We start from the raw sequence: 28000 nt of genomic DNA, 5'->3' as shown, positions 1-28000 counted from the left end.
TAACACCTATAACAGGGGTAGGGGTCAAGTTTCTAACACCTCAACTTTGGGGAATACGTTCAAGTCATAGCAGGCACTAAATTCCTTTGGTCTCAAGAACATCAGGAGCTGATGAGCAGCCCCAGCTGTTCATGTGTCCTCTATTCTAATTGGTCCATCATTGCCTCTAGCTTTGATGGCAGTGGAGAAGGAAAGGTATATTTGGATGGCAGCACTAGGAGCTATGTTCAAGGAGGTCCTTGTTCCTGCTTAATGCTGACAAGTGTCCTTCCAGTACCAGCCCTCATTCACACCCTCCCACCAGCCTTCGTTCAGGCTTATCCACTGCAATAGCTTCTCATCCAATTTCCTATCTGCTTTATCCATAGCAAAGCCCTGAGGTGAGAACTAGGTCCCAGGAAGCCCTCAGATCTTGTCTCCCAAGTGACCTGAGTGCTCCGATGGTTGCTGAAGGGTTGAAGATGATCTCTGCTCCATTGATGCTGTACATGAGCCAGTTGAGGGGGTGGTGCCGCCCATAGCAAATATTTACCGCAATCTTCCCAAAATAGGTCTGGAACACAGGGTGACCCAGGTTTCCCTCCATGTAGTATGTTGACTGAAAAACAAAAAAAACAAAGGGCTTTATATTGATGCCTCTGAGCTGTAAGAATTTCCCTTTCCTTAGACACAGCAGAAAGTAACACTTTGGATATGACTCAACCTTAAGTTCCAAAATTATTTCTCTCTCTCTCTGAAGGGGCTTGAACTCAGGACCTTGGCACTGTCCTGAGTTTTTGTGTTCAAGGCTAGTGCTCTACCATTTTGAGCCACAGCTCCACTTGTAGTTTTTTGGTGGATAGCTGGAGATGAGTCCCACTGACTTTTCTGGTTTGTGTTGGCTTCACACTGTGATCCTCAGATCTCAGTCTCTTGAGTAGCTAAGATTACAGGTGTGAGAGCCACCAGCACCCAGCTCCAAAATTTCAATGTGATATACCCATTCTCTTTCTCTTTCCGTCTCTCTCTCTCTCTCTAATACATCAACCCTAAGAGGAAATCACTATGGCTTAAGCATTTACCCACAATCTTCCTTTGTGACATGTCCAAAATATTCCTAAAGCAACTTTCTATGTATCAGGAATAAAAAAGGCTGAGATATGAACAATATTGACATGAGTCCACTGATATCCTCAAAGCAACCATGTCACCTTACACAAATGTTACACCTGGTGGTAACAGACTCATTCATCCAAGCAACCCTTGCCCTATGAGGAAGGGGTAAAAACAACAACTTCCTTTTCTCTGAGAAGGCATGGGGTTTGCCCAGTTAGTAAGACCAAGTCCGTGGTGAAACGCAAACCCACCACAAAGTGCCTTAAGCATCATGTCCGAGTTAAGAATGCACCTGCAGAACAAGCAGAAACAAACCTCACTGTCCCATCTCTACCTCTCTTGCCCACCCCCTCAGGGTGCTGGCTGTGGAACACTATGAAGGATAGAGGGAAAACTGGATCCCAAACAGAGATGCACCTGGAGCCTTTTGCTGATTCTCATCAATTTCAAAATTCACAGCGTCAGTCAGGAACTAGGATGTAGATACATGGAGGACAATGAGTAGATAGGTCCGCTGCCTTGTACTACCGACAGGACTCTTTCTTAGGACCTTGGTGATTTCTCACCTGCTTAATGAGCATGAGAGTGACTTGAGTTCCCACAATCAGGGTGGGAGACTGAAGAACTGAGGATGTCATATCTTCAACTATTGTAATTATTGGAAAATCAAGTCCAGATTTGGTATCGTAGGAATTCATATCCCTCCTTCAAACATCTGCTCTCTACCTCACACACCTATGAAATGGCATTACCTATGTAAAACAGGCCGCCCCCATCTCATGTCTTACTCACAGACATACAGGTGTAAGCACCATGTACACAGGCAGGCACATTCACCTCCTCCTATTCACTTGATATGTGGACATTGGCCAACTCAGACATTGTGAGCCATGGACAAGGAACAGTATCCCAAAAACTAACACTGGTGAACCATGGGTGGCTAGGAGCTCAGAGCCCAAGAGGTCACAGGAATCATTTCACATCTGTGCACTATTATTTTGAGTTTAATTTATGTAACAATTACTGCAAAGGAGAATTTCCAAAAGCCAACTCAGATTATGGTGAAACACACATACACATATATACATACATACACATACATACACACACACACACACACACACACACACATACACGTCACCATGCTAAAAAATGTTTGTGACTCACTTGAGAGTACAATTTGAATCTCATCTGCCTATGCGGTACAGGGCAATGTCATGAAACCTTCTGTTTTTCTGTGTTACATGTTACACTGTGTAACACAGAACTTCCCCCATAGAAAGACGCACTGATATTTTTTTTGCCAGTCCTAGGACTTGAACACAGGGCCTAGGTACAGTCCCTAAGCTTCTTTTACTCAAGGCTAGTACTCTACCATTTGAGACACAGCACCACTTCCAGCTTTTTCTGCTTATGTGACTGAGGAATTGAACCCAGGGTTTCATGCATGTTAGATAAACACTCTACCACAAAGCCACATTCCCAGCCCCCCACCCCCACACTGATATATTATATACTAAAGGCTAAGCAAACTGGGCTGGCCATCTGACAAGTAGCTCACCTCATTGAAATCACCCACTCTGGGGATGTGGTTCTTCCTAGTCTTTCCTAAGATTACTCCAGAATTAGAGATTACCACAGCTGTGTTCCAGAGGATGCCCCCTCTGTCTCGTTCCAGGATGGGAGATACCACCACCATTTCATGCTTCTTTGCCAGCTGAAAAAAAAATTGTATATCAGAGTTCCACTTGAAAATAAGTTGGAGAACTTTGATACTTCCAAATAATTAAAGCTTGGTTTGGAGCTATCACTTACCATAGCTGTTATTGTAAAAATGAACTGCTAGTGTTGTTCTGATATAGATGCTCACTTATATTAAGAAATGTTATCGGGCTGGGAATACAGCCTAGTGGCAAGAGAGCTTGCCTCATACACATGAAGCCCTGGGTTCGATTCCCCAGCACTATATATATATATATATATACACATATATACTATATATATGTATATATACACACATATATGTGTATATATACACACATATGTATATGTAGATTATATATATATATATATATATAATCAGCCAGAAGTGGCACTGTTGCTCCAGTGGTAGAGTGCTAGCCTTGAGCAATAAGGAAGCCAGGGACAGTACTCAGGCCCTGAGTTCAAGGCCCAGTACTGGGGGAAAAAAATTAAAAAAAAAAAAAGAAATGTTATCATCCTTGTGCACTGCTAGTGAAAATGTAAAATGGTACAACCACCATGAAAAACTATACAGGTTTCTCAAATAGAAACAATCATGAATTACACCATCACACATCTTGCTATATATCCAAAGGAAAGAAAAGACTCAAAGAGGCAATTCTACACCTATGTTCTGTTTTTTGCCAGTTCTGGGGCTTGAGCTCAGGGCCTGAGCACTGTCCCTGGCTTCTTTTTGCTCAAGGATAGTGCTCTACCACTTGAGCCACAGCGCCACTTCCGGCCTTTTCTATATATGTGGTGCTGAGGAATCGAACCCAGGGCTTCATGTATACGAGGCGAGCACTTTACCACTAGGCCATATTCCCAGCTACACCTATGTTCATTAAAGCCTTATTCAGAAGAGTCAAGAGGTAGAAGAAAACCATGTGTCCATCAACAGATGGATGGATAAACAAAATCTTGTATGTATATGCAAATGCTGGAATATTATTCATATTTTAAAGTAAGGAAATCCTGTCACATTTGATAACATAGATGAATCTAAAGGACAGTGCACTAAATGAAATCAGCCACTTACGTAAAATACCTAGAGTAATCAAATGCAGATACAGAATGTAGAATGATGATGTCAGGAGTTAGGAACAAAGAGGAATGAGGAATTACTGTTCAACTGGTTCAATCTTTTTTTTTTTTTGCCAGTCCTGGGCCTTGGACTCAGGGCATGAGCTTCTTTTTGCTCAAGGCTAGCACTCTGCCACTTGAGTCACAGCGCCACTTCTGGCCATTTTCTGTATATGTGGTGGCTGGGGAATCGAACCCAGGGCTTCATGTATATGAGGCAAGCGCTCTTGCCACTAGGCTATATCCCCAGCCCCTGGTTTAATCTTATTTAGTAACTTATTTAGTTATTGTGCCAGTACTGAGCTTGAATTCAAGGCCTGGGAGCTGTTCCATAAGATTTTCACTCAAGACGCATTCTATGACTTGAGCCACACTGCCAGCCCTGCCTTTTTGCTGATGAATTGGAGATAAGAGTCTCATGAACTTTTCCTGCCCAAACTGACTTTGAACAGGGATCCTTAGATCTCATCAGGCTCCTGAGTAGCTAGGATTATAGGTATGAGTCACTGGCACCTAACCTGTTCAGTTCTACATTTGCAAGATGAGGACATTCTAGAGATCTGTTGCACAACAACATGGACATAAATTATACTACTCAGGCGTATATGTGAAGCCAGATGCTGGTGGCTCACGCCTGTAATCCTAGCTACACAGGAGGCTGAGATCTGAGGATCATGGTTTGAAGCCAACTCATTCATGCAGAAAAGTCCATGACTCTCTTGTCTCCAATTAACCACCCCAAACCAGAAGTGAAGCTGTGGCTCACAGGAGCTCAAGCCTTGAGCACTAAAGCTCAGGCCCTGAGTTCAAGCCATATGACTGACAAAAAAAGGAGTACATGTGAAACTCGATGTTTCACATAAATATATAAATATATATAAATGTGTATCTTTCACCATCATAAAAATGAGAAGATTAATCACTGTACTTTTCTTCTATACCAATAACAAGAAAAATATAGATCACTGTCTTAATCTATTTTGTGTTGTTAGAACACCAGTGACTATAATTTATAAAGAACAGATTGATTTTTTCATACTTCTGAAGGCTGGAGAATCCTACTTAGAATAAGCCAGCACTGGGTAAGGATGTTCCTATAGCCTCACAGAATAGTGGAAGGCAGAAGGGTAAGAGAGCATTAAAAAGCAGGAACCCATAGTCCCAACTTGCTTATACAACAAACTCATTTTTGAGATATTGATGTTAATCCATTCACAAGGGCAGAGCCCTCTTGGCCTAATTACATTCAGACTTTCACAATGTTTACATTGAGAATTCAGTTTCTAAAACTTCAGCTTCTGTGAAATACATTCAAGTCATAGCAGGCACTAAATTCCTTTGGTCTCAAGAACATCAGGAGCTGGTGACCATAAAAGTGAGCAGTTCCAGCTGTTCATGTGTCCTCTATTCTAATTGGTCCATCATTGCCTCTAGCTTTAATGACAGTGGAGAAGGAAAGGTATATTTGGATGGCAGCACTAGGAGCTATGTTCAAGGAGGTCCCTGTTCCTGCTTAACGCTGACAAGTGTCCTTCCAGTACCGGCCCTCATTCACACCCTCCCACCAGCCTTTGTTCAGGCTTATCCACTGCAATAGCTTCCTGTCTGCTTTATCCATAGCAAAGAATCAACAATTTTATGAGCAGTTTTTACCATTATCATAAATACCAATGTTTAAAATTGGAACTCAGTACTGACAAAATAACTATGACTACAGCTGTGACCACTCCCCTTCCACATACATGTATACAGTGTGAAAGAAAACACAAGAGAAATGAAGTGAGTGGTTCCTTTCTTCGTTAGAGCTGAGAATAAAGATAAAATGCCATCCTTCACTTTTTTTTTTTTTTTTTTTTTTTTGGCCAGTCCTGGAGCTTGGACTCAGGGCCTGAGCACTGTCCCTGGCTTTTTTTTTATTTTTGCTCAAAGCTAGCACTCTGCCACTTGATCCACAGCGCCAACTTCTGGCCATTTTCTATATATGTGGTGCTGGGGAACCCAGGGCTTCATGTATATGAGGCAAGCACTCTTGCCATTAGGCCATATTCCCAGCCCCCAGCCCTAACTTCTCTAAATGTTATAGATTATTTAAAATATTAGCTTTGTTAAAATAATTCATGTAGCTTAAAACTCACTCTTTTTCTGGTGGTGGCACTGGGATTGAACTCCACGCCTTGAGCTTGCTAGAGGCTAATGCTCTACCACTTAAGCCACATCTCAAACCCTGGTTCTGGCTGGTTATTTTTGAGACAAAGTCTAATAACTTCCTACTTGGGCATAGCAAGAACTTACTTCAGGCTACCTTATCTTTGCTGAGATCATAGGAGCTTACTACCATATCTGGATTTTCTCCATAGAGATGGAGTCTCCCTGGCTTTTCTGCTTAGGCTGGCCTGGAGCCAGCTGGCCTCCAGCGTTGCTTGAGATGACAGAAGCACACCACTGCCTCTGGCTAAGAACTAAAAGTGGGTCTTGGGAACTTGGCTTTAACTCATGATCCTTCTATTTCCAGCCCTTCAAGTAGCTAGGCTTACAAGTGTGAGCCACCAGCACCTGGCAAAAATCTGATCTTTAAAATGTGCAATTCAGTCATCTGTAGCATAAAGTGGTAAAAATCTCACCAACAATCTAATATTGGAACATTTTCCTAATCCCCAGCAGAAACCTTATGCCTCTTCTTCCTTCACCTCAGCCCTGACAACCGGGGATTTGTTTTGTCTCTAATCACTTGCCTCTCTGTTCATACAAATAAGGTATGTTTATTATGAGGTGTATTGGGGGGAGGACAGTTTGAACTTAGGTTTTTGTACTTGTAGCTAAGTGTTTTATCATTCGAGCCAGACCCCCAGCCCCTGTTGCTTTAGTTAAGAGTCTTGTGCTTTCTGCAAGGGGCTGACCTCAAACCATGTTTTTTCTGTGTATGTGTCCTGAGTAGCCTGCATTACAGTGTGAAGCACCACACATCAGCTTGTTCTTTGAGACAGAATCTTGATAACTTGTTTCCCAGGTTGACCTTAGTCAAGTAGCTGGGATTATGTAAGCTACTGTGTGCTGTGCGCATATTATGAAGTTTTAGTAAATATGAGAAAAATTCTACACCAATAAGAAATCTCTGCAAGGGATCAATGTTCTTGGCTTGTGAGTACCAAGTCTGCCGCTTGCTAGATTTACTATGGAAGTCACCTCTTGCCAGGTGCCTGTGGCTCCCACCTGTAATCTTAGCTACTCAGGAAGTTGAGAGCTCAAGATCCCAGTTCAAAGCCAGCCAAGGCTGACAAGTCTGCGAGACTCTTATTTTTAACTAACTAGTAAAAGTCAGAAGTAGAGATGTGGCTCAAGTGGTAGTGGGCCACCCTTGCTTAATAAAAGCTAAGAGATAGTCTGCCCAGGCCCTGAACTCAAGCCCCAGAACCAGTACAAAAATTAAAAACAAACAAACAAAACAACAACAACAAAAAAAAAACCCAACTCATCTCCACACCATGTTTCTCTGGGCTGCAACAACCTCACTTAACAAAGGCACTAATGGCTCTTTTAACTCTGAAACTATAAATTTCAGTGAAAGTACATAAAGATACACACAAAAGGTGGCAACTGGCCTTATCTAATCTCACCTGTTAAAACAAGCACCAGGCAGGTTCATTTTCCACAGTGTGAGGCCCCACCTGACAGCTGTGCACTGTGACCCCCAGGTCGGCAGCTGCTACCCCAGGAGCAGTGAATGTCTTACCATCTGACAGAACCTGGTGGTGAGCCCATCCTCAGCTGACTCAGCAAATTCTGTCCAAGGGAGCTTCTCTCTTGTACAGAAGGCAAAGGGCATTGCTGCAAGGAGAGAGGTTCGAGTCATACCACACATGGCCTGTGCCGGTTCTAATCAGCCCAGCAGCAGGAGGTTACCATAGGGACCCTCCCCCTCCCAGGATGGAGGTGGCTTCTCTCAGAAATAAGAAAAGCTATTAAAGAAGTTTGGGAATCACTGAATAATACACATATCCTAGTTATAAACATATCCAGAGATAACTGCCATATTGCCAGGATCTCTGGATAAACCCAAATAATCAGAAGGCAAATTCAGAAGGTAATTACATGAAACTGCTTTTTTTGGTTTTGTTTTGAAGTTTTTTTGGGGGGGCAGTTATTGGTTTTTTTGTGGGGGAATTGGTACTGGGGATCAAACCCAGGGCCTTGCATATACTAGGTAATAAATCACTTAGGAATAGCCTAGATTTTTTTTTCCTTCAGTGCTAGGGATTAAAATTCAGTGTCTTGTGCATGATAGCAAGTACGCTACCACAGAGTCTATCTCCAAACCTAAACTCACTGTCTTTCATTTGCTTTTTCTCAGTGAGTACATACCCATCAAGGAAATTTTCAGAAACCCCTGCGTATACTAGGTTCAAAACAGTTTTCTGTGTAGGGGTCTAAAGAATGCACTGAGGAGTGGGCACTAGGACCTTCAATCGCCTTTGCAATGTTGCATTCACTGGCCCAAACTGGAATATCTGCAATATGTACAGGTATTTGCCTATTTCCTACTGGGCTATTTGATTTTTGCTTCTTTGTAATTTCTTTGTATTGTCCTGAATACCATGCCTAGACCAACTCTACATACTCTTTTTGCATGTGATTCTGTTCTCATACATTTTATTCTGTATGCAGTATGCACTTCTTTGTTGACACTTCTATGACCTTTATTCTAACTGTATCTTTGATGTGACTTCTACATTCATCAGCATACCCTTTTAACTCACCCTTCTCACATGAACCCTATTGTGTTTGTTTTAAAGACATTAGCCAAATGGATGCTTCTAAACATCTGCTATTATTTTGCTGGCTTGGAACTGACCAACTTTTCAGGAGTGTTGGCAAGACACTTCATGATGTAAATGTGTGGTGATTAGCTGGCAACCTCATAATATTTGTAGCCTGTTTAGGAGTCATGAGGATTTCCAACATTCTCCAAACAGAAGGTGTACAGAAAGTTTCCTTCCAGTCACAGGAAACTGATCCTAAGACTGTGCCAGAGAGATATCTCCATAGCATCACTGTTCTCTCTGCTGCCCAAGTAGGCAGCAGGTGCTGCCAACACAGCCCCTGGGGCCTTGGGTCCTGTCTTAAGGTTCTCTAGGGTCCCTTCAGTAAAGATAGATGAACTGTTTTAAGGAGGCCAACAAGAAAAGCTGTTGATAACAAAAATATTTCTTAATGACCATTCGTTCTCAGCTTTCAGAGCATTAGGACTGACTCAAGTGCCCCAAGAGAATAAAAATCTCCCACTCTAATTCCTTTTCAACTTGCTAAAGGCTCCAAATGTCTCCATTTCCATTTTAATGGCTTCTTTACAGGTCACACAAATGTTCCAACATAAACTTTAATTTGTTCCACAAACATGAAATCAACATTGAATCAGGCTCTAGACTCAGTCCTGGTCTTGCCCTTGGGAACTGCTAACCTAGCACAAAGAAGATGGATTAGGAGTAGAGACGGTCCCACTACCAGGCTGGACAGAAGGCTCAACTAGCTATGCCTTAGGGAAAAGCTCACAGCACAACCAAGCTGGTCATGTCAATGACAGGCCTTAATAGGGTAGATGAGCTAGAGTTCCTCAACCAACAAAGGGAAGCAATTGGTTAAAACCATCCAAAATGTGTTTCAATGCTTATCACAGGCCAGCGATTGTTGGTGAGAAGACCAGGGTAGTGAGTAAGGATTCCTCAAACAAACCAATAGATACAGTCACCAGCCTTACAGAGTGCCCATTCTAAATAAAGGCATGAGCCAGGAGTAATGGCGCACACCTGTATTCCCAGGTACTTGGGAGGTAGGAAATCTGGAGCTGGCCTTGGGCAAAAAGACTATTTTTAAAAATAACTAGAAGCTTCAGGGCACTGATGGCTCATGACTGTAATCCTTGCTACTCAGAAGGCTAAGATCTGAGAATCAAGATCCGAAGCCAGCCTGGGCAGGAAAGTCAATGATGGTCTATTGTCAATTAACCACCCAAAAGCTGGAAGTAGAGCTGTGGCTCAAGTGGTAGAGCACTAGCCTTGAACAACAACAACAAAACCCTCAGAGACAGTGCCTAAGCCCTGAGTCCAAAACAACAACAAAAGCTAAAAGCAAAGAAACACCGAGTTTAAACCCCAGTAACACAAATATTAATAATAATAATAATATAAAAGGACTCAAGCCAGGAGTAAAAGAACAACTGAAAAAGAAGTAGGAAAAATGATGTGAAGATCACTATGCCAGACTCTGTTCTAGCTCACTTAGCAGGTAGGTAGACGAATCTCTGAGGAATCTGAAACATTGTTATTACCCAAGATTTACCACTAAATCATATTTGTGTTCCAGAAATGATCTTGTCCCACAAACTCAGAGCTCACTATATGCTTTCTCAGCCACAATTCTTAATAAAATTCTTAAAACATAAACACAGTCAGGAAAAAAGAAGAGACCAACTTGCAATAACTAGGGATCTTACAGTGAGACAAAAGTTTACTTAGTAATGTTGACTTCCTTAGAGATAAGGCCACCAGTCAAGATAAGATATGATAGAACATGGACTTTCAGACCAAAATAAATCTTGTATTTTCAAAATATGACAGCAGAAGTAAAAAAAAAAATGAGAATAGCTGATTGACAAAGTAAATGAAATCTACCAGAAAATTGTGCAAGACAGTACAAGATATGAAAAACAGAAGGAAATAGGTAAGAAAATTACAAAACTTGCCATAGGTAAGAAAATTACAAAACTTGCCCAGATATCAGGAAGACTGAAGAAAAAGTACTAAATTGTAAGAGAATTTTTTACAAAGTAAGTTCCAACACAAGTCACCCACAGGGCCAACTAAAAATTAAAATGATATTTACACTAAACTTTCATGCCACCAGACAGAAACTAAGTTGAAATAAATAGTCAAATTTCTCAGATAAGCCAGTTTCAACCAGCAGGATAATATCATTTCCTCTGCTTTATTCCTTATACCAAAATTAATCTGCAGTAAATCAATGTTTACTCATCATTTATTTTTTTCTTAATTGTTCTGTGTCCTGGTCCCTAGATGGCTAGAAATTATTTACCTTACAAGGAAATTAATTTTCAAACAAACAATCCTCTCCTCTTCATTCTTTCAGTTTTCATTCAACCATCTGACTATAAAACCAAACTCCAGCTCAGTCCATAGAAAGGCCCATTTTATTTTTGCTGGTATTGGGGCTTGGACAAAGTATGAACTACCAGTGACCTGATGACATATTCTATTTTATGGAATGAAATATGGAATGAAACAACTACTAAACAAACATAAAAAGGTCTAGGATAGACCTATCAGTGGATCACAATAGCTCAACAGCTATGTATACATGATTATATGAGGATAAGCAAAAACAACTCCAAGAGAAAGAAACAGGAGGCTTCTATTGTTGTCGTTACATTTAATGTTCTACGTGAATTTCCTTTGGCATACCCTACGTGGTTACTGTATATGATTTTGGTACACTGGATATTGTATATATGCCTACCTGAACTAGGGAAGGGAAAGAAAACTGAGGGTATAACAGATATCACAAGAAATGTACTCACTACCTTATTATGTAACTGTACCCCCTTTGCACAACACCTTGTCAATAAAATTTAATAAAATAAAATAATCTGCAAAAAAATAAATGTTCTGATTCTAGAATCACAAATAAAGCCAACTAAGTAAGAACCTTCACCCTAATATTAATTTTGCCTTTTTTTTTCATTTCTTTTCTTTTTCATCAGTTGTGGAGCTTGAACTCCGGACCTGGGCTCTGTCCCTGAGCTCTATCACTTGAGCCACAGCACCACTTCTGGTTTTCTGGTGGCTAATAGGTGGTAAGAGTCTTTGGATTTCCTGCCCCTGCTGGCTTGGAATCATGATCCTCAGATCTCAGCCTCCTGAGTATCTAGAATTATAGGCATGAGCTACTGGCACCTGGCTAATTTTGCCTTTTGACAGAGCAAAGAACTAATGAAACAATACAAGAAAATGTAGATTATATAACAGACATAAGTTTCTAGATTGAAATAATTCACAAAGCACTTAAAGGTTCAAAAAAGGTATACACCATGGAATTTCTTAGTTAAAAACAAATAGATGCTACAGAGGCTGGGAATATGGCCTAGTGGTAAAGTGCTCACCTCGTATACATGAAGCCCTGGGTTCGATTCCTCAGCACCACATATATGGAAAAAAAAAAGCTGGAATTGGTGCTGTGGCTCAAGAGGTAGAGTGCTAGCCTTGAGAGAAAAGAATCCAGGGACAGTGCTCAGGCCCCGAGTCCATGCCCCACGACTGGCAACAAAAACAAATAGATGCTACAGTCTTCTAGAGAAAAACAAATTGTAGACAAAAATGGATTTCAGTCAGTCAATGACACCCAGTGCTAGAATGGAGTAATGTGTCTAAACTTCTAATGTAAAATGATTTCTAACCTATAAATTGATATCAAATTGGATTGCTAGCCTACAATTTTATATGTAGGACTGGGAATATGGCTTAGTAGTAGAGCACTTGCCTAGCACACATGAAGCCCTGGGTTCAACTCCTCAGTACCGCATAAACAGAAAAAGTCAGAAGTGGCACTGTGGCTCAAATGGTAGAGTGCTAGCCTCAAGCAAAAGAAGTTCAGGGACAGTGTCCAGGCCCTGAGTTCAAGCCCCAGGACTGGGGAAAAAAAAGAATTTGATATATACTCAAACTATCAAGAAAAAAGAAGTTGTAAGTGATCGCTGGTGGCTCATGACTATAATCCTATCTACTCAGGAGGCTGACATCTAAGGATCAAGGTTCAAAGTTAGCCCAGGCAGTAAAGTCGGCGAGACTCTTATCTCCAATTAACCCCCAAAAAGCTGGAAGTGGAGCTGTGGCTCAAGTGGTAGAGCTCTAGCCTTGAGTGACAAAGCTAAAGAACAGCATCCAGACCCTAAATTCAAGTCCCAATACTGGCATGCACACATGCATGCACACGCTCGTGGGCACGTGGGCGCGCACACACACACATACACAGATGATACATATTCTTGGATATACATGGCTCCAAAACAGTACCTCTGATATGCTCTTTCTCAAGATATCATTCTACTAAAATGAGAGAATAAACCCAGAAGGAAGGAGGTCTCTACAGGATGATGGTGAAGGGAGGTCCCCAGAGGACAGCTTTGTGGCCAGCAGACAGGGGAACTAATTGAGACAGTAACAGTCAGGTTTGGCAGATTCCTTCAAAGGAACTGATCAACTGCTTGATGTGCTAAATAGGTAATGGACTTTAGTGACTGGTAGGAAGTGTTAGTCAATAAGTATGTAGAAAACCAAAGCAAACTATAAGGGAAAACAAAAAGGACACAAGAAAAGAAGTAAACATGGATAAAAAGACACAGCAGCGGGGCTGGGGATATGGCCTAGTGGCAAGAGTTCCTGCCTCATATACATGAGGCCCTGGGTTCGATTCCTCAGCACCACATATACAGAAAATGGCCAGAAGTGGCGCTGTGGCTCAAGTGGTAGAGTGCTAGCCTTGAGCAAAAAGAAGCCAGGGACAGTGCTCAGGCCCTGAGTTCAAGCCCTAGGACTGGCAAAAAAACAAAACCAAACAAAAACAGAAGTGTATATAATAGAGAATTTTAGACAGGGAGGGAGGAAGCTGGCTGGCTCAGCTTAGGCTGGCTCCTAAGCAGGATTAGGAGGGACCAGTGTAGAGGTGGCAAGGAGACCACCTGGAGGCTATCACAAAAGCCAAGACTGTGTGTCTGTGTGTTATTTCTCCTTTGATTTATGTGTGTGCCTGGGCACTGTCCCTGAGCTTTTCTGCTCAAAGCCAGCACTCTATCGGCTTGAGCCACAGCTCCACTTCTGGCTTTTTGGTAGTTAATTGGAGATAAGCGTATCATGGATTTTCCTGTACAGGCTGGCTTTGAACTGTGATCCTCAGATCTCAGTCTCCTGAATAGCTGGGATTATAGGCATGAGCTACCAGCTCCTGGATCTTTTTTTCTTGTTAAGTACATTATTCTTTGGAATTCAAAAAAGAGAGAGAGAAAAAGGAAGAGGAAGATGAAAAAGAAAGGAAGAAAAGGGATGGGAAAAGAAGGAAAGGAAAGGAAAAGGGAAGGGAAGAAAAAGAAAGCCAGCAAAGGAGGACAAGGAGTCTAGTTTGGAATGAACAAAGTTCTGGATTTGATATCCAACCTGCAAAAGAAATTACTGATGACCTGAAGCAGGGCAGAATTAGAGATTTTCTGGTGTTGCTTACAAATAGTCATTTCTTTAAGCTCCCCAAACAGAGATAAGCTAACTGCTGCAAGGGAGAAAAGGCAAGTTATTTGTCAGCTTAAACTTTAGTGTTACTGTTCAAGATGCACTGTATTCATTGTATTTATTCATCATTCAAATTTGATATATGGAACTGTAACCTCCTGTACAACTACTTAAATATATATATGATATATATTAAATATATACATGATGAGTAAAGGAGACTTTTTCTTAATCAGGTAGCATGCATCCTAAGACATGATTGAAGATGCTGAGAAAGCACCAGAAGAGACTTACTCCATGCTTCTTGGAAACAAATGATGTTGACTCCACACATCGCAGCAACCTCCACAATGGCCTCAATTCGTCTGTGGAGAGCAGAGACCTGGTGATTTAAAGAGTAAGGATTAGCTGGACTCTGGTGGCTCACGCCTATAATTCCAGCTACACAGGAGGCTTGAGATCTGCGGATTGTGGTTCAAAGCCAGCTGGGACAGGAAAGTCTATAAGACTCTTATATACACACGCACACATGCACGCACGCGCACACACATACACACACACACACACACACACACGCCAGAAACAAAACTGTGGCTCAAGTGGTAGAGCACTAGCCTTTGAGCACAAAAGCTCAGGGATAGCACCCAAGTCCTAAGTGCAAGTTCCAGGACCAGCACAAGAGGGGAAGAAAAAAAAAAAAGAGTAAGGATTAGAATCCATTCAGTTTTCATGGTAGGAGGTCATTTTTAAGAATTCATCCCTGGCTGGGTACAAGTACTTACTTGTATAATTTCAGATACTTGGTAGGTGAGGATCTTGGTTTGAGGCTGGCCCAGGCAAAAGCTAGCAAAGTTCCATCTCAATAAATAAGCTGGGTATAGTGGCCCATACATGTGGCATCAGCCACAGGGCAAGCCATAGGTAGAGGACCATGGTCGGAAGCTGGCTCCAAGCAAACACACAAACCATAACTTAAAATAGCTGAAAGTGAAAAAAGAGCTGGAGGTATAGCTCAAATGATAAAGTGTGTGCTTAGCCAGTGTAAAGCCCTGAGTTCAACTCTGGTACCACCAATAGATAAATAAATAAGATAAAAGCCAAGGGAGCAACAAATTCTACCTCCCCAGGTATAAGAGAGAGAAAGTGGAGATGTTTCTAATGTGTGGTTCTCCCATCATACATAAATCTGCAAGATAAGTAGAGGTACAATAGTCCTGAGCGCCCACAGAAATTGACTCAGTTTCCCACCCAGCAATGGAAAAACAACTACCTTTATTTCAGAGTTGCTAAGAGGTATGAATATTAGTGGGTCTGCGCACACACACACCCTAGGCCAGCTGTTCCTTCAGTCAAGAGCAGTTCTCCTTGCCCCATCCTACATTCAAGGCTTGAAGCTTCTCATGCTGTGCCACTTCCATTGGTCTATGCAAATCTTCTGGCCTTTTAAAACTGCTGGACACTGGTATGTTCTCCTAGAAAATGGGCTTCCTTCTGGTTATCTGATCTACCTGGATGTGTCATCCCTGTCTTGCGTCATCCCTGCTGAGCCCTCTGCAGACTTTTTTGGCTGCCTCTGGGCCCCTGGGGCAATGCCATTCCCATTGTGCTTCTGCTGTTCCACCACTGTCTGTCAGGAAAGTATCCTGGTCCTCTCTCTCCTTAGCAAAATGTCTGGTGCCTGGGAAAAAGAATGCTGGTTCAAAGAGAGACTAAAGGAACCAAGCAGGAAGCCCAGAGGCATACTCTTCCTGTGCTTTTCTTCTTATTCCCGGGGAGGCTGTGTGTATGCACTACAGAGCTCCAAGTATATTTGCTGACTGTCAGCCATGTGAATAACTTAATTCCACAATGGCAGTATTCAAACTTTTTCTTTGGTCAGTTGTGGGGCTTGAACTCAGAGCCTGGGCACTGTCCTTGAGCTCTTCAGCTCAAGGCTAATGCTCTACCATGTGAGCCACAGCACCACTTCTGATTTTCTGGTGGTTAATTGGAGATAAGAGTCTAATGGACTTTCCTGCCCCAGCTGGCTTTAAACCGTGATCCTCAAATCTCAGCCTGCTGAGTAGCTAGGATTAGAGGCATGAGCCACCAGCACCCAGCAACAATGGCAGTATTCAAAGTGTACAGTGGTATAGTGGAAGGAGGTACAGTAGGAGCAAAAGCAACATCTCTGGCCTTACAACCTGACAATCTGAAACGACTGAGATAGTATGTTCACCAACAAGTCCAGAGGCAAAAGTAAACTGAGAAGCAGATATGTGTGACAGGGGTATTTGGAGTCAAACCATGTCCTCACCCATGCAAGAGAAAACCAAGGAAGCCATCAGAGTTTCAGCAGTCAGAAAACTGTTGTGATGACATACATAAAATCATCTACATCTATGACATGTTTTTTTAAGCCAGTAAAAACAGGAACTGGGTACCAATGACTCACTCCTGTAATCCAAACTACTCTGGTGGCTGAGATCTGAGGATCATGGCTCAAATCCAGCCAAAGCAGAAAAGTTAGTGAGACCTTATCACCAATTAATCACCAAAAATCCAGAAGTGAAGCTGTGACTCAAGTGGTAGTATGCCAAAAGGTAAAAGACAGCCTCCAGGCCCCAAGTTCAAGTTCTAGAGCAAGCACAAAAAATAAATATATAAATAAATGAAAACAATCAAATAAAAAATGCTATCTAATTGACTTGTTAGGTCATAAGTCCATCACATTGCCATAGATCTGTGGACAGCTTAGATCTGTGAAGAGACTTCTGGGTACAGTGAGCCCTCCTCTGTATACAGAAACACAGAATGATCCTGACCAATGTATGCTGGCAGGCAACCTTCAGGCAGGGAGCTGAGAAGAGCTTCTCATAAAGAGAACTTGAGACAGCCAAAAGGACTCCACTTCCCAGTTGTAAATGGAACTTTGGATCAATGACAGGATAGGAAGTAGAAGGGAATGGGGAAGGTTTGGAAAGGAATGTGAAGGAAGAGAAAGGCTAAGAACCAGAAGAAAAGAAGAGTGGAAACCCAAGACTGGAAGGAAGCAGAGAAGACAGGGCAGAGCATTTTAGCTACCTTTTGAGGTTCATGGACCTGTAGACTCAAAGGGAGTTGCCAGCCAGGCTCTGCAATGTGTTCAAAAGAAAGAATAATAATGATGGGTAATGGTGGCTCACACCTGTAATCCCAGCTAGTAAGATCACAGTTCCAAGTGGATACCCAGATGATCATGATAGCTGAGGGATCATGGCTCAAAGCTGGCCCAAGCAGAAAAAGCTGCAATATTCCATCTCCAATTAACCGGCAAAAAATGCTGAACAAAAATCACGGCTCAAGTAGAAGGGCACCGGCCATGAGCAAGAGAGCTGAGGTAGAGAATGAGGGCTAATTCAAATATCACTACCAGCAAAAAAAATGAAGGAAGGAAAGAAGGGAGGGGGGGAAGGGAGGAAGGAAGGGAGGGAGGGAAGAAGGGAGGGAGAGAAGGAGGGAAAGAGGGAGGGAAGGAGGGAGGCAAGGAGGGAGGGAAGGAGGGAGGGAAGGAGGGAGGGAAGGAGGAAGGGAGGACTGCACCTGTTCTGTCACAGGAGTGGAGGTGGGGAGGGGAGTTCTGTTTTGAATTAGTCCCACACGCACGATTCTGGGGCATCTCAGCTGCTCCTCAGCCGCCTCAAAGGCATATCCCTGCAGTTCAAAGCCTCTTTCCGAAGCAGCTTCAAAAGCTCTTCCGGGCAGATCCAGCTTCCTAAATGAAACAACAGGGAGTGGATGTGAATGATGTTTGCTGCACTTACTTTAGCCCTCTCAGGGATGGGGGGTGTAGCTCAGAGGCAACGCATGTACAAGATCCTGGGTTCCATCTCCAACATTCTAAACAAAAAAAGGAAGTGGGACTGGGAATGTGGTTTAGTGGTAGAGTGCTTGCCTAGCATGCACAAAGCCCTGGGTTCAATCCTCAGCACCACAAACAGAAAAGGCCAGAAGTGGCCCTTGTGGCTGAAGTGGCAGAGTGCTAGCCTTGAGCAAAAAGAAGCCAGGGACAGTGCTCAGGCCCTGAGTCCAAGCCCCAGGACTGGCAAAACAAAACAACAACAAGAAGAAAAAGAAAAAAATGAAGTAAAATAACCCTCTCCTCCCCTCAGGTTGTTTATCAGGCAAAGAAGAGCTGGGAATGTTCTGGCAAAACCTCCTAGTTCCAGAGTCCAAAGTGTCTGTTGAGCAGAGAGGCTGAACCATGAATGGACACTAGAGTGAATCTGGACTTGACCTAGCAGTCGGGGAGGAGGCAGCATGGTGAGGTTTTGCAAATGGAGGGAGTATAACTAGTCAAAACTAGTGTTTTGGAGTTACTGACATTGGGGCAAGGATTAAAATCCCAGCAGTAAGCATAGAAGGAGAGAAATGATTTCAATAATGAAATCATTCCTGGATGAAATCATTACAGCTCACACCTGTAATCCTAGCTACTCAGGATGCTGAGCTCTAAGGATCGCAGTTCAAAGCTAGCCAAGGCACAAAAGTCCATGAGACTCTTATCTCCAATGAACCACCAGAAAACTGGACGTAGATAAAAGTAGTAGGGTGCTAGACTTGAGCAAGAGAGCTCAAGGATAGCACCCAAGCCCCGAGTTCAAGCCCCATGACCAACAAAAAAATAAAAGATTCTGACCCAGAATGAGTAGGCTATGCTGAGCCTAGGGGCTGGAGTACCCTGGGCATGAGAAGAGTCAGGAGACAGGCCTGAGGAGACCAAGGACTGACCCTAAGAGGAAGGCCCTACAGGAGGAACACCTAAGGAAACTGGGTCTCACATGGGTGACCCCCAGGGCCCTGTCCTCTGCTGCTCCTGCTGAGGGGTCTGGTACCATACCTGGTCCTCAGTGGGTTCCATGATGGAACCAAGGATTCAGCTCAAAGATCCATCCAACACTGTAGTTTATTAACTACACTGTAGTTTATTAATAAGCCCTAGAGACTTATTTAGAAAGCCTTCTACCCAGGTGACCATTAGTCAGGCAGCAAATGCCTCCTGACACCTGTGGCATGCCCAGGGCCCCGGGTGAACCCCCAGAGGCACAGTTCATGGCCCCAGGCCAGGAAGGGCTTACCATGTAAGGAGGAGATGATTATGAAATACTCAGAGAACACCTCAAAAAAGAACCTGACAGCCATTATCTAAGAATAATATTTCTCTCCTACTTTAAATCGCTTTCTTAGAGACATTTCTTTCAAAATCACAGCCCTGTCAGCCCAAGCCCCCTGTTGCCGCCCCCTGCCAAGTGCTTTCCCTGTGACAGCCCTGACAGCTGAGAGCTGGGCTCCACCCCTGACGAGCAGCCTGCTTCCCAAACAGTCAAGGCTGCCTTTCCCGCTGGCAGTTAGAAATAGCACCAGTGCCCACACCTTGCCTCCCCTGGCTGTGACTGCCTGTCAGTCCTCCCACCCTTGGGTGGAAGGCCCCTCTTGTGGGCCACAGCCCTGGACAAGTCATTCATGGTGGACAGAGTCATACAGCTTCCTCTTCAGAAGCTACAACCAGGGCAGTCACAGGGAGAAGCAGAAAGGCTGGTGGCCCTGGGACAGGACTCACCTGGGAGAGGCCTGTGTTCTCAGTCCAGGAAGACAGGGGGACCAAGATTGTAACCACTATCTCTCTTCATTCACAGCCCACAGTTGTCCTCTGTCCTTCCACCACCATCAGCTCCATTGTTCTGTAACTGCCCTTCCTCCCACCCTTCCTGTGCCAGTGCTGCCTCCACTCCTTCCAGGCCTGAAACTGTAAACTTGCTCATTCTTACCATCTTGCAGACATGTACTCTCCCAGAGAGGTTGCTGCTGACATAATATTATATACTGCCTTACATTTATTCTCCTGGGATGAGGTACTTTTAGATCAGCTACCCTTAGAATCTACTGTTCCTCAACACCTTGATCTATTTTCAAGGCCACCACCTGTAAGTAATTTCTCTGCCCACTAGGTGCCTGTGGCTCATGCCTATAATTCCAACCAGGTGCCTGTGGTTCGTGCCTGTAATACTAACTACTGAGGAGGCTGAAATCTGAGGATGGTGATTTGAAGCCAGATCAGGCAAAAAAAAAAAAAAAAAGCACATGCGACTCTTATCTCCAATCAGCAAAATGCCAGAAGTAGAGCTGTCACTCAAGTGGTGGCATGCTAGCCCTGAGCAAAAATGCTAAGGGACAATGGCGAGGTACTGAGCTCAAGCCCCAATATTAGCGCATACACACGCATGCATGCATACACATACACATACACACACACACACACACACACACACACACACACATCTCTGCCGTTTTGTTATTTAGAATGACATGTCATCATATTCTTCTTCCCTGTATCTAAAAAGTATATTCAAGGAACACAGACATGATCAATAAACTGTGTTCATCAAAGGCTTGGCATGGGAGGTGAGGGGGGAGGCACTGCAAGGCACTAAAAATTATGTCACTTCCTCTCAGTCACATGGTGAAAAACCCTGGAGGGACAAGATCAAGTTACAAGGGTGGGGCCCTCACCATCAGGATTAGTAGCCTCACAAAAAGAGGCCTGGAAGAGGTTCCCTGTGCCTTGGACAGAGCTATCAGGCACTACTTCTGAACCATGAACTAGGCCCTCCCAGACGCTGGTTAGTATCTTCATCATGGCTCCTACTGCCCGCAGCCTTCCTTGGTCCCTACAGTTGACTTTCAGTCCCTCACTCTGCTGAGGGTCCTATCCCTCCTGCCCTCATTCCCAACTTTAAGAATAGAAGCAAGTTATTTCTGGCCCAGCTGCCACACCCACCTGGGCCCCTCTTTCTTGTCCCTCTACTTGTCTAGGCAGACTTGGCCCAAGGACTCTAAGCGTCTGCTTCTCCAGCAAGTTCTCACTTGGAGAACTTCACCTTTCCTCTGAGTCTTTCCCAGCATCATTTTAAATTATAAATAGAACATGGACATGAAGCAGGGGGGGCTTGGGAGGGACAAAGAATAGAAAGGGTATAAAATTAATTTTTCCTAAGTCCTAATTCCCAATTCAGTGATGACCCTCCTAAAAACGTTGCATCCTTCCAAAGATTTAACACAAGGGCAGACGTCTCAAGTATCATGGTTCTCTGCATTTTCTTCCCTTTACCTTCACCTTTTCTTTTGATAGACATGAACCACATAACATTTCCGACAGTGCTGAAACCTAAGCATGTCTATGGTCCTATGGGATATGATGTATGACACCTTAATGGAGCTGAGAAATAGCTGTCATAACATAATGTTAACACATTACTTACATATTTGTAAGAATCCTGGTATAAAAAATATACAGTACATAATATTTGATAATAATAACTGTATTACTGGTTTTCTATATGTACTACACTTTTTTTTTTTTTTTGGTGCCAGGCCTGAGGCTTGAACTCAGGGCCTGGGTGCTATCCCAAAACTTTGTGCTCAAGGCTTGTGCTCTACCACTTGAGCCACAGTGCCACTTCTGGTTTTCTTGTGGTTAATTGGAGATAAGAGTCTCATTGCCTTTCCTGCTGGCTTTGAACCACAATCCTCAGATCTCAGCCTCCTGAGTAGCTAGGATTACAGGCTGAGCCACCAGTGCCCAGCCTTCCAGCTTTTTTTTGGTGCTTAATTGGAGCTAAGATTCTCACGGACTTTCCTGCTCTGGCTGGCTTCGAACCACATGCTCAGATGTCAGTCTCCTGAGTAGTTAGGATTATAGGCATGAGCCACTGGAACCCAGCTATTTACTTTTTTGGTAATATTGGGATTAAAGTCAAGGTTTACTATCTCTAAAATGTTCTTTTAGAGTATATTTTCTTTTTTTTTTTTTTTGGCCAGTCCTGGGCCTTGGACTCCGGGCCTGAGCACTGTCCCTGGCTTCTTCCCGCTCAAGGCTAGCACTCTGCCACTTGAGCCACAGCGCCGCTTCTGGCCGTTTTCTGTATATGTGGTGCTGGGGAATCGAACCTAGGGCCTCGTGTATCCGAGGCAGGCACTCTTGCCACTAGGCTATATCCCCAGCCCCCAGAGTATATTTTCTTAGTGGTACTGAGGTTTAAACTCAGATCCCATTGCTTGGCAGCCAGAGACAATTTACTACTGAACCATGCCTCTACCCTACAGTATATTTTCTACCTGTAAAAAAGGTTAATGTATCTGGGCACTGGTGGCTCACTCTTGTAATCCTAGCTACTCAGGAGACTGAGATCTGAGGATCATGGTTCAAAGCCAGCCCAGGCAGGAAGATCCCTGAGATTCTTATCTCCAATAAACTATTCAAAAAAATTTTTTTAAAAACACCAAAAAACCCAGAAGTGGTGCTGTGGATCAAGTGATAGAGCACTATCCTTAAACACAGAGGCTCAGGGACAGAGCCCAGGCTCTGAGTTCAAGCCCCAGGACTGGGAAAAAAAAAAGTTTAATGTAAAACAGTATACCATATGCCAGCAGCAGTAACCTCTAACATTTCATGTTTATTCTACTTGATTGTATCAAGAGGATATGTTGAGCCAGATGCTGGTAGCTCACACCTATAATCCTAAATACTCAAGAGGCTGAGATCCAGAGGATCCAGCTTCAAAGCTAGCTCAGGCAGAGAAGTCTACAAGATGCCATCTCCAAAATTACCACCAAGAAGATGGGCAGGAGGGCAGGGAATGTGGCCTAGTGGTAAAGTGCTCTCCTAGTATACATGAAGCTCTGGGTTTGATTCCTCAGTACCACATATATAGAAAAGGCCAGAAGTAGTGCTGTGGCTCAAGTGATAGAGTGCTAGTCTTGAGCAAAAAGAAGCCAGGGACAGTACTCAGGCCCTGGGTCCAAGCCCCACGACTGGCAAAAAACAAAACAACAACAAGAAGATGGGCTGGAGGCATGACTCAGGTGGTAAAGTGCTAGCAAGAATAAGGACCAGATTTCAAACCTCTAACTGGTGTGGTGGGGAGGGAGCATGGTGAAGAGCTGGGGTATAGCCTATAGCTCAATGCTAGATTACTAGTCTAGCATGTGAAAGACCCTGGATTATAACAAGTCACTTTAAGCCATTGATCTACACTGTATAAGTTTGTGTCAGTATTCTTAGTATACACAATGATGTTTAAACTACAAAAAAAAAATCACCTAAACATGAAAGTGTTTCTATTGTTAAATGACATGTCTATGTGGCTGAGATACCTTTCCCTATATTTAGTATACATAAACTTAGATATTCACCATTAAAAGTTCCCATTAAGGGCTGGGAATGTGGCTTAGTGGTAGAGTGCCTGCCTAGTATACATGAAGCCCTGGGTTCTATTCCTCAGTACCACATAAACAAAAAAAGCTGGAAGTGGCACTGTGACTCAAGTGGTAGAGTGCTAGCAAGAGAAGCTCAGGGACAGCACCTAGGTGCTGAGTTCAAGACCCAGGACTGGAAAAAAAAAGCTTCCATTAAAAAAGAAGAGACTAGGGCTGGGAATGTGGCTTAGTGATAGAGTGCTTGCCTAGCATGTATGAAGCCCTGGGTTAGATTCCTCAGCAACACATAAACAAAAAAAGCTGGAAGTGGCACTATGACTCAAGTGGTAGAGTGCTAGCCTTGAGCAAAAAGCTCAGGGACAGTGCCCAAGCCCTGAGTCCAAGCTCCAAGACTAGCAAAAAAAAAAAAAAAAAAAAAAAAAAAGACTATTCTACACACTACTCGCTCTCTCTTCCCCCTAAATGTTCCTCTGCTCATCCCTCATTTCTAATTCTCTCCTCATTCCTCTCTTTTCTGGCTCTCACTCCCCATGTTTGGATTTCCCTTGCCTTTTTGACATTTAAGCCAGCACTTCTTCACCTAACAGACATCTATGTATCATCAGGTTTATTTCCAGTCCCACCTTAGAGCCTTACCACCTATACATCCTCACTTCTAGAGTCTCTGTCCTCAGACTCCTTTAATACCCAGATTCCCCAGCCCTCTAGGCCTCTCCCACACTATCTCTTCTCCTCCAGCCTGCAGGGGTCATTTCCAGCACCCCACTCCCCCCAGCCCCACCTCCATGCAAGCAAATAACCTCTAGATATTTTCACCTAGAGATGATGACAAAGATACCTGTAGACAGGACCAAGGAATACTTTTAAAGGCTTCTTCCATCACATGCATACAGAGCCCTCAGGATACAACAGCCAGTTCTTCCTCTCTGCAAATGAATTTCTCTGTCTCTAAGTCGCAGCTCAAAACAGCACTCCTGGAAAGTCTTCCTAATTTCCCTAAACATTTCAATTTTCTTAGGTTCTTCCTCTATCCTTCCATCAAGATGTAACACAACCATCAAAAGATGAAAACAGCCAGGCATCGGTGGCTCACACCTGTAATCCTAGGTACTCAAGAGGCTGAGATCTGAGGATCTCGGTTCAAAGCCATCCAGGTCAGAAAAGTCCGTGAGACTCTTAACTACTCACAAAAGCCTCAAGTGGTAGATTGCTTGCTTTGAGCAACAAAGAAGCTCATGGACAATGCCCAGGCCCTGAGTTCAAGCCCCAGGACCAGGTCCCAGGACTGGCAAAAAAAAAAAAAAGACAGAAGGCTGAAGGCATTAATCAGTGGATCAATCATTGGTCATGCATAGGACCCTATGTTTGATCCTCAGCAACCACTAGAAACAAAACTACCACCATCAAAAAACTAGTTTCCAGCACAAAAACAGTGATCAGGGCTGGGAATATGGCCTAGTGGTAAAGTGCTTGCCTCGTATATTTGAAGCCATGGGTTTGATTCCTTAGCACCACATATGTAGAAAAAAGTCCAAAAGTGGTGCTGTGGCTCAAGAGGTAGAGCGCTAGCCTTGAGCAAAAAGAAGCCAGGGACAGTGCCCAGGCCCTGAGTCCATGCCCCAGGACTGGCAACAAAAACAAAACAAATAAAAAACAACAACCCAGTGATCAATAAATCTTTGTTGGGTGAGTGAATGCTTCTTGCTTCTGGTTATCTTACAATTGGAAGTCTATTCCTTGGAGATTTTATCTGTCTGGCACAGGCAAAGCCCATCTAGTTCATTCACTTAGCAAATATTTCCTCTGTATTGCAAAAGTGAAGTAGCTTAGAGAGAAAATGGTCTTGTATAGAGCACAGCTGAGAAGCTCAGGGAAAAGGACTGAGAATTCTAGGCTTACCAGGCCTTTACACAAATGGCCATGCCCAAGGTTGACTGTGAAGTGTGAACCAGAGTTTAAGCAGGAAATTGTTTAAGTAGTTAAGCATAATTTTCTATTTAGTTGGAAATCCTGCTCATAAGCCAGCCCATCCAATCACAAAGACCAAGCAAGTACAAAGTTTACATTTTGAAAATCAAAACCTGGAAGGGCTATGTGCTAAATACAAAAGAACAGAGAGGAAGAGCAACTTGTTCAGTTATTGTGAGCCAGGTCTGAAAATGAGGCCTTACAAATCCAATTCCCCAAATGTTAATAAAAATCTCTCTCGCATGGTAGTCCTTGACCTACTCAGCCTACATCAGTCACTTCTTTGGGAAACTTTTCTTTTCCTAAGCCCTTCATCTTTACTTTCTTCTAACACCCATCCCATCTAATTCATTCCATCATTTTCTCCAGAACATGCCTACTGAAAACAAGCTAATTCCCTTTCATAGACTCTAGCCTGATGCTGGATGCCAGTGGCTCATATCTGTAATCCTGGCTACTCCAGGAGGCTGAAAACTGAGAGGATGAAGGTTCAAATCTAGCCCAGGTAGGAAAGTCTATGAGACTCTTATCTCCAATTAACCATCAAAAAGCCCAAAGTGAAGGTATAGCTCAAGTCACAGAGTGCTAGCCTTGAGCAAAGAGGCAGTGCCTAGGCTCTGAGTTTAAGTCCCAGTACTAGTGCAAGACAAAAACAAGAATCAAGCCTGGCAAGACAGGAGCCTCAAATTTAATGCTTCCTAGATGACTAGTCTTTACAAGTGCAGTGGAAAGTAGAGAAGAGAATGGATACATTGGAAACAAACTTGAGAACCATCCAGCCCCTCTTTAGGTGTGAAGAGCCTGTTGGTTTGGCAAAATGCCAAGGCAGTTGTTTTACTCTTACAGATCATCTGTGAAGACATTCTTGCATTTGGCCTCCCTGCACTAACTACACACAATGGGAACCACTCATTCAATCACCGCCTCCAGTTAGGAGCTACTCAGATTCCTAATGCAAAACCACCACACGTGAAGCAAGCCATCTGGCTGAACTAGGGAAGGCCTGGAGCCCAAAAATTAGCAAGGAAGTAAAAGGAATTCAATCTCAAATTTGAGAGTCAGGGTTTGTACTTGATTCCACTAGCCCAAGAAATCCCTTAGAGAGTTTTAAGTGAGAGGGGGGAGCATCAGGATGTGATTTACATTTTTTTTTTTGTTTGTTTTTTGGCCAGTCCTGGGCCTTGGACTCAGGGCCTGAGCACTGTCCCTGGCTTCTTTTTGCTCAAGGCTAGCACTCTGCCACTTGAGCCACAGCGCCACTTCTGGCCGTTTTCTAGATATGTGGTGCTGGAGAATCGAACCCAGGGCTTCACGTATATGAGGCAAGCTCTCTTGCCACTAGGCCATATTCCCAGCCCTGTGATTTACATTTTAAAGATATCTTTTTGGTCGTTGCAAAGAAGGACTGAAAGAAATGAGTGGAAGAGTTCTGTATGCCCATGTCTGGCAGGTCACTGCCCTCAGAAAGCCCCGGTGATGCACACACAGCTGCTGAGAAGTAGAAAATAATTTGCACTGTACTACATGGTAACTAATTCTTGTGAGTCAACACTGAGAAAGTTCCCTTTGCCTGTAAGGTTCAGGGGCCTTTACTTCCAAGGCACAAGGTCACTGCTGATTGCTTCCAGCAACCAAGGTCATCTGCTAGGGGCAGGGGGCATGCCCAGGTTGAAGGCATTGAACTGACCAAACACACAGAACTCACCTGGTTCTGGGAAAAGCAGATCAAAGGGGAAAAGGGAATTCAGGTGGAGGGGGGGGGGGGGAGCCCTGGAGAGTAATTCCCCACTCCAGGTCCTTACCCTCTACTTCAGGACCACATGGGGGCACATGTTTAGAAGGTTCACCCCAGAATCCTGCAACTCCTGAAGGCCACAAGATCACATCTAGACATCCCATGTGTCTGCCTAGCTAGACGGGACTTCATCCTTGCTGAGGCCTGCAAGACCTAGACGTCTTTCCCTTGGACCCCCAAACTGATACTCTAGGTGGCTCCAGAACCTCGCGACCAAGCCTCCGTGCCCCGCACCTGGTCTCCTTGCCATACAGAATGCGCTTCACTTCCCGTAAGTCTGCCGAGGGCACGTGTGCCTCCAAGCACCGTTCCAGCGACGGCCACTCGGATCCCGCCATCGACTCAACTCCACCAGCGCTGCCTTCGGGGTCCAGCCGAGTGCGAGGCACCCAGAGCTCAAGAGCGGCCCCCACGTGACACGCCCCGGGGAGCAGCCAATCAGCGCTGCGGAGCCTCGCGGGTAGGACCACCCCCTTGCCCTTCGCGCCTGTCTTGCCACGCGCCAGGACACGCCCCCTCCGAGCTCAAGCCCGCGTGAGCCGAGGCGCCTCAGGCGCGCGCCGGCCGGGTCCAAGTTCGCCTGGGTCCGCACGAGGTCAGAAGCCTCAGCCCGGCCGTGGCAGTCCTCTTCAGTAGAGGTACCCTTCCTGGCCTTCGGGAATCTCCCAGGCCCGCCTCGCGCTTGGAGGCGGGGCCTTGAAGACTGGCCGAGCCAGTGGCGAGCGGGGCGGGGCGGGGCCCGCGGGGGAGGGAGGGGCGGGGCCTTTGGGTGGGGCGGGGCCTGCGGGAGCCCGGC

General features: G+C 44.1%; 1 protein-coding gene and 1 long non-coding RNA gene across 5 annotated transcripts in view; one reads left to right on the top strand and one right to left on the bottom strand.

Moving 5' to 3' along the window:
• Upb1 (beta-ureidopropionase 1) overlaps positions 1-27604 on the bottom strand; it is an 87459-nt gene extending 59855 nt beyond the window's left edge. For 3 of the 4 annotated variants that reach the window (XM_048343531.1, XM_048343532.1, XM_048343534.1), the window contains exons 1-6: positions 27439-27604; positions 17769-17940; positions 14502-14589; positions 7652-7746; positions 2657-2812; positions 429-598 (exon numbers count right to left, since the gene is read on the bottom strand). In XM_048343531.1, the coding sequence (XP_048199488.1) occupies positions 429-598; positions 2657-2812; positions 7652-7746; positions 14502-14589; positions 17769-17940; positions 27439-27542 (785 nt within the window). In that variant the 5' untranslated portion in view covers positions 27543-27604. The remainder of the gene's footprint in view (positions 1-428; positions 599-2656; positions 2813-7651; positions 7747-14501; positions 14590-17768; positions 17941-27438) is intronic. The other variant, XM_048343533.1, reaches the window with a different exon arrangement.
• Positions 16790-24287, top strand: LOC125349409. The gene is made up of 3 exons (XR_007210510.1): positions 16790-17290; positions 20972-20974; positions 24276-24287. It is a non-coding gene; the product is annotated as an uncharacterized LOC125349409 (long non-coding RNA).
• Positions 27605-28000: the final 396 nt, after the last annotated feature.

Source organism: Perognathus longimembris, chromosome 3, assembly GCF_023159225.1.
Source record: "Perognathus longimembris pacificus isolate PPM17 chromosome 3, ASM2315922v1, whole genome shotgun sequence".
NCBI classification, from domain to species: domain Eukaryota; kingdom Metazoa; phylum Chordata; class Mammalia; order Rodentia; family Heteromyidae; genus Perognathus; species Perognathus longimembris.
The sequence above is the reverse complement of the archived record's forward strand: the minus strand, read 5'-3'. Positions and strand labels throughout refer to the sequence as shown.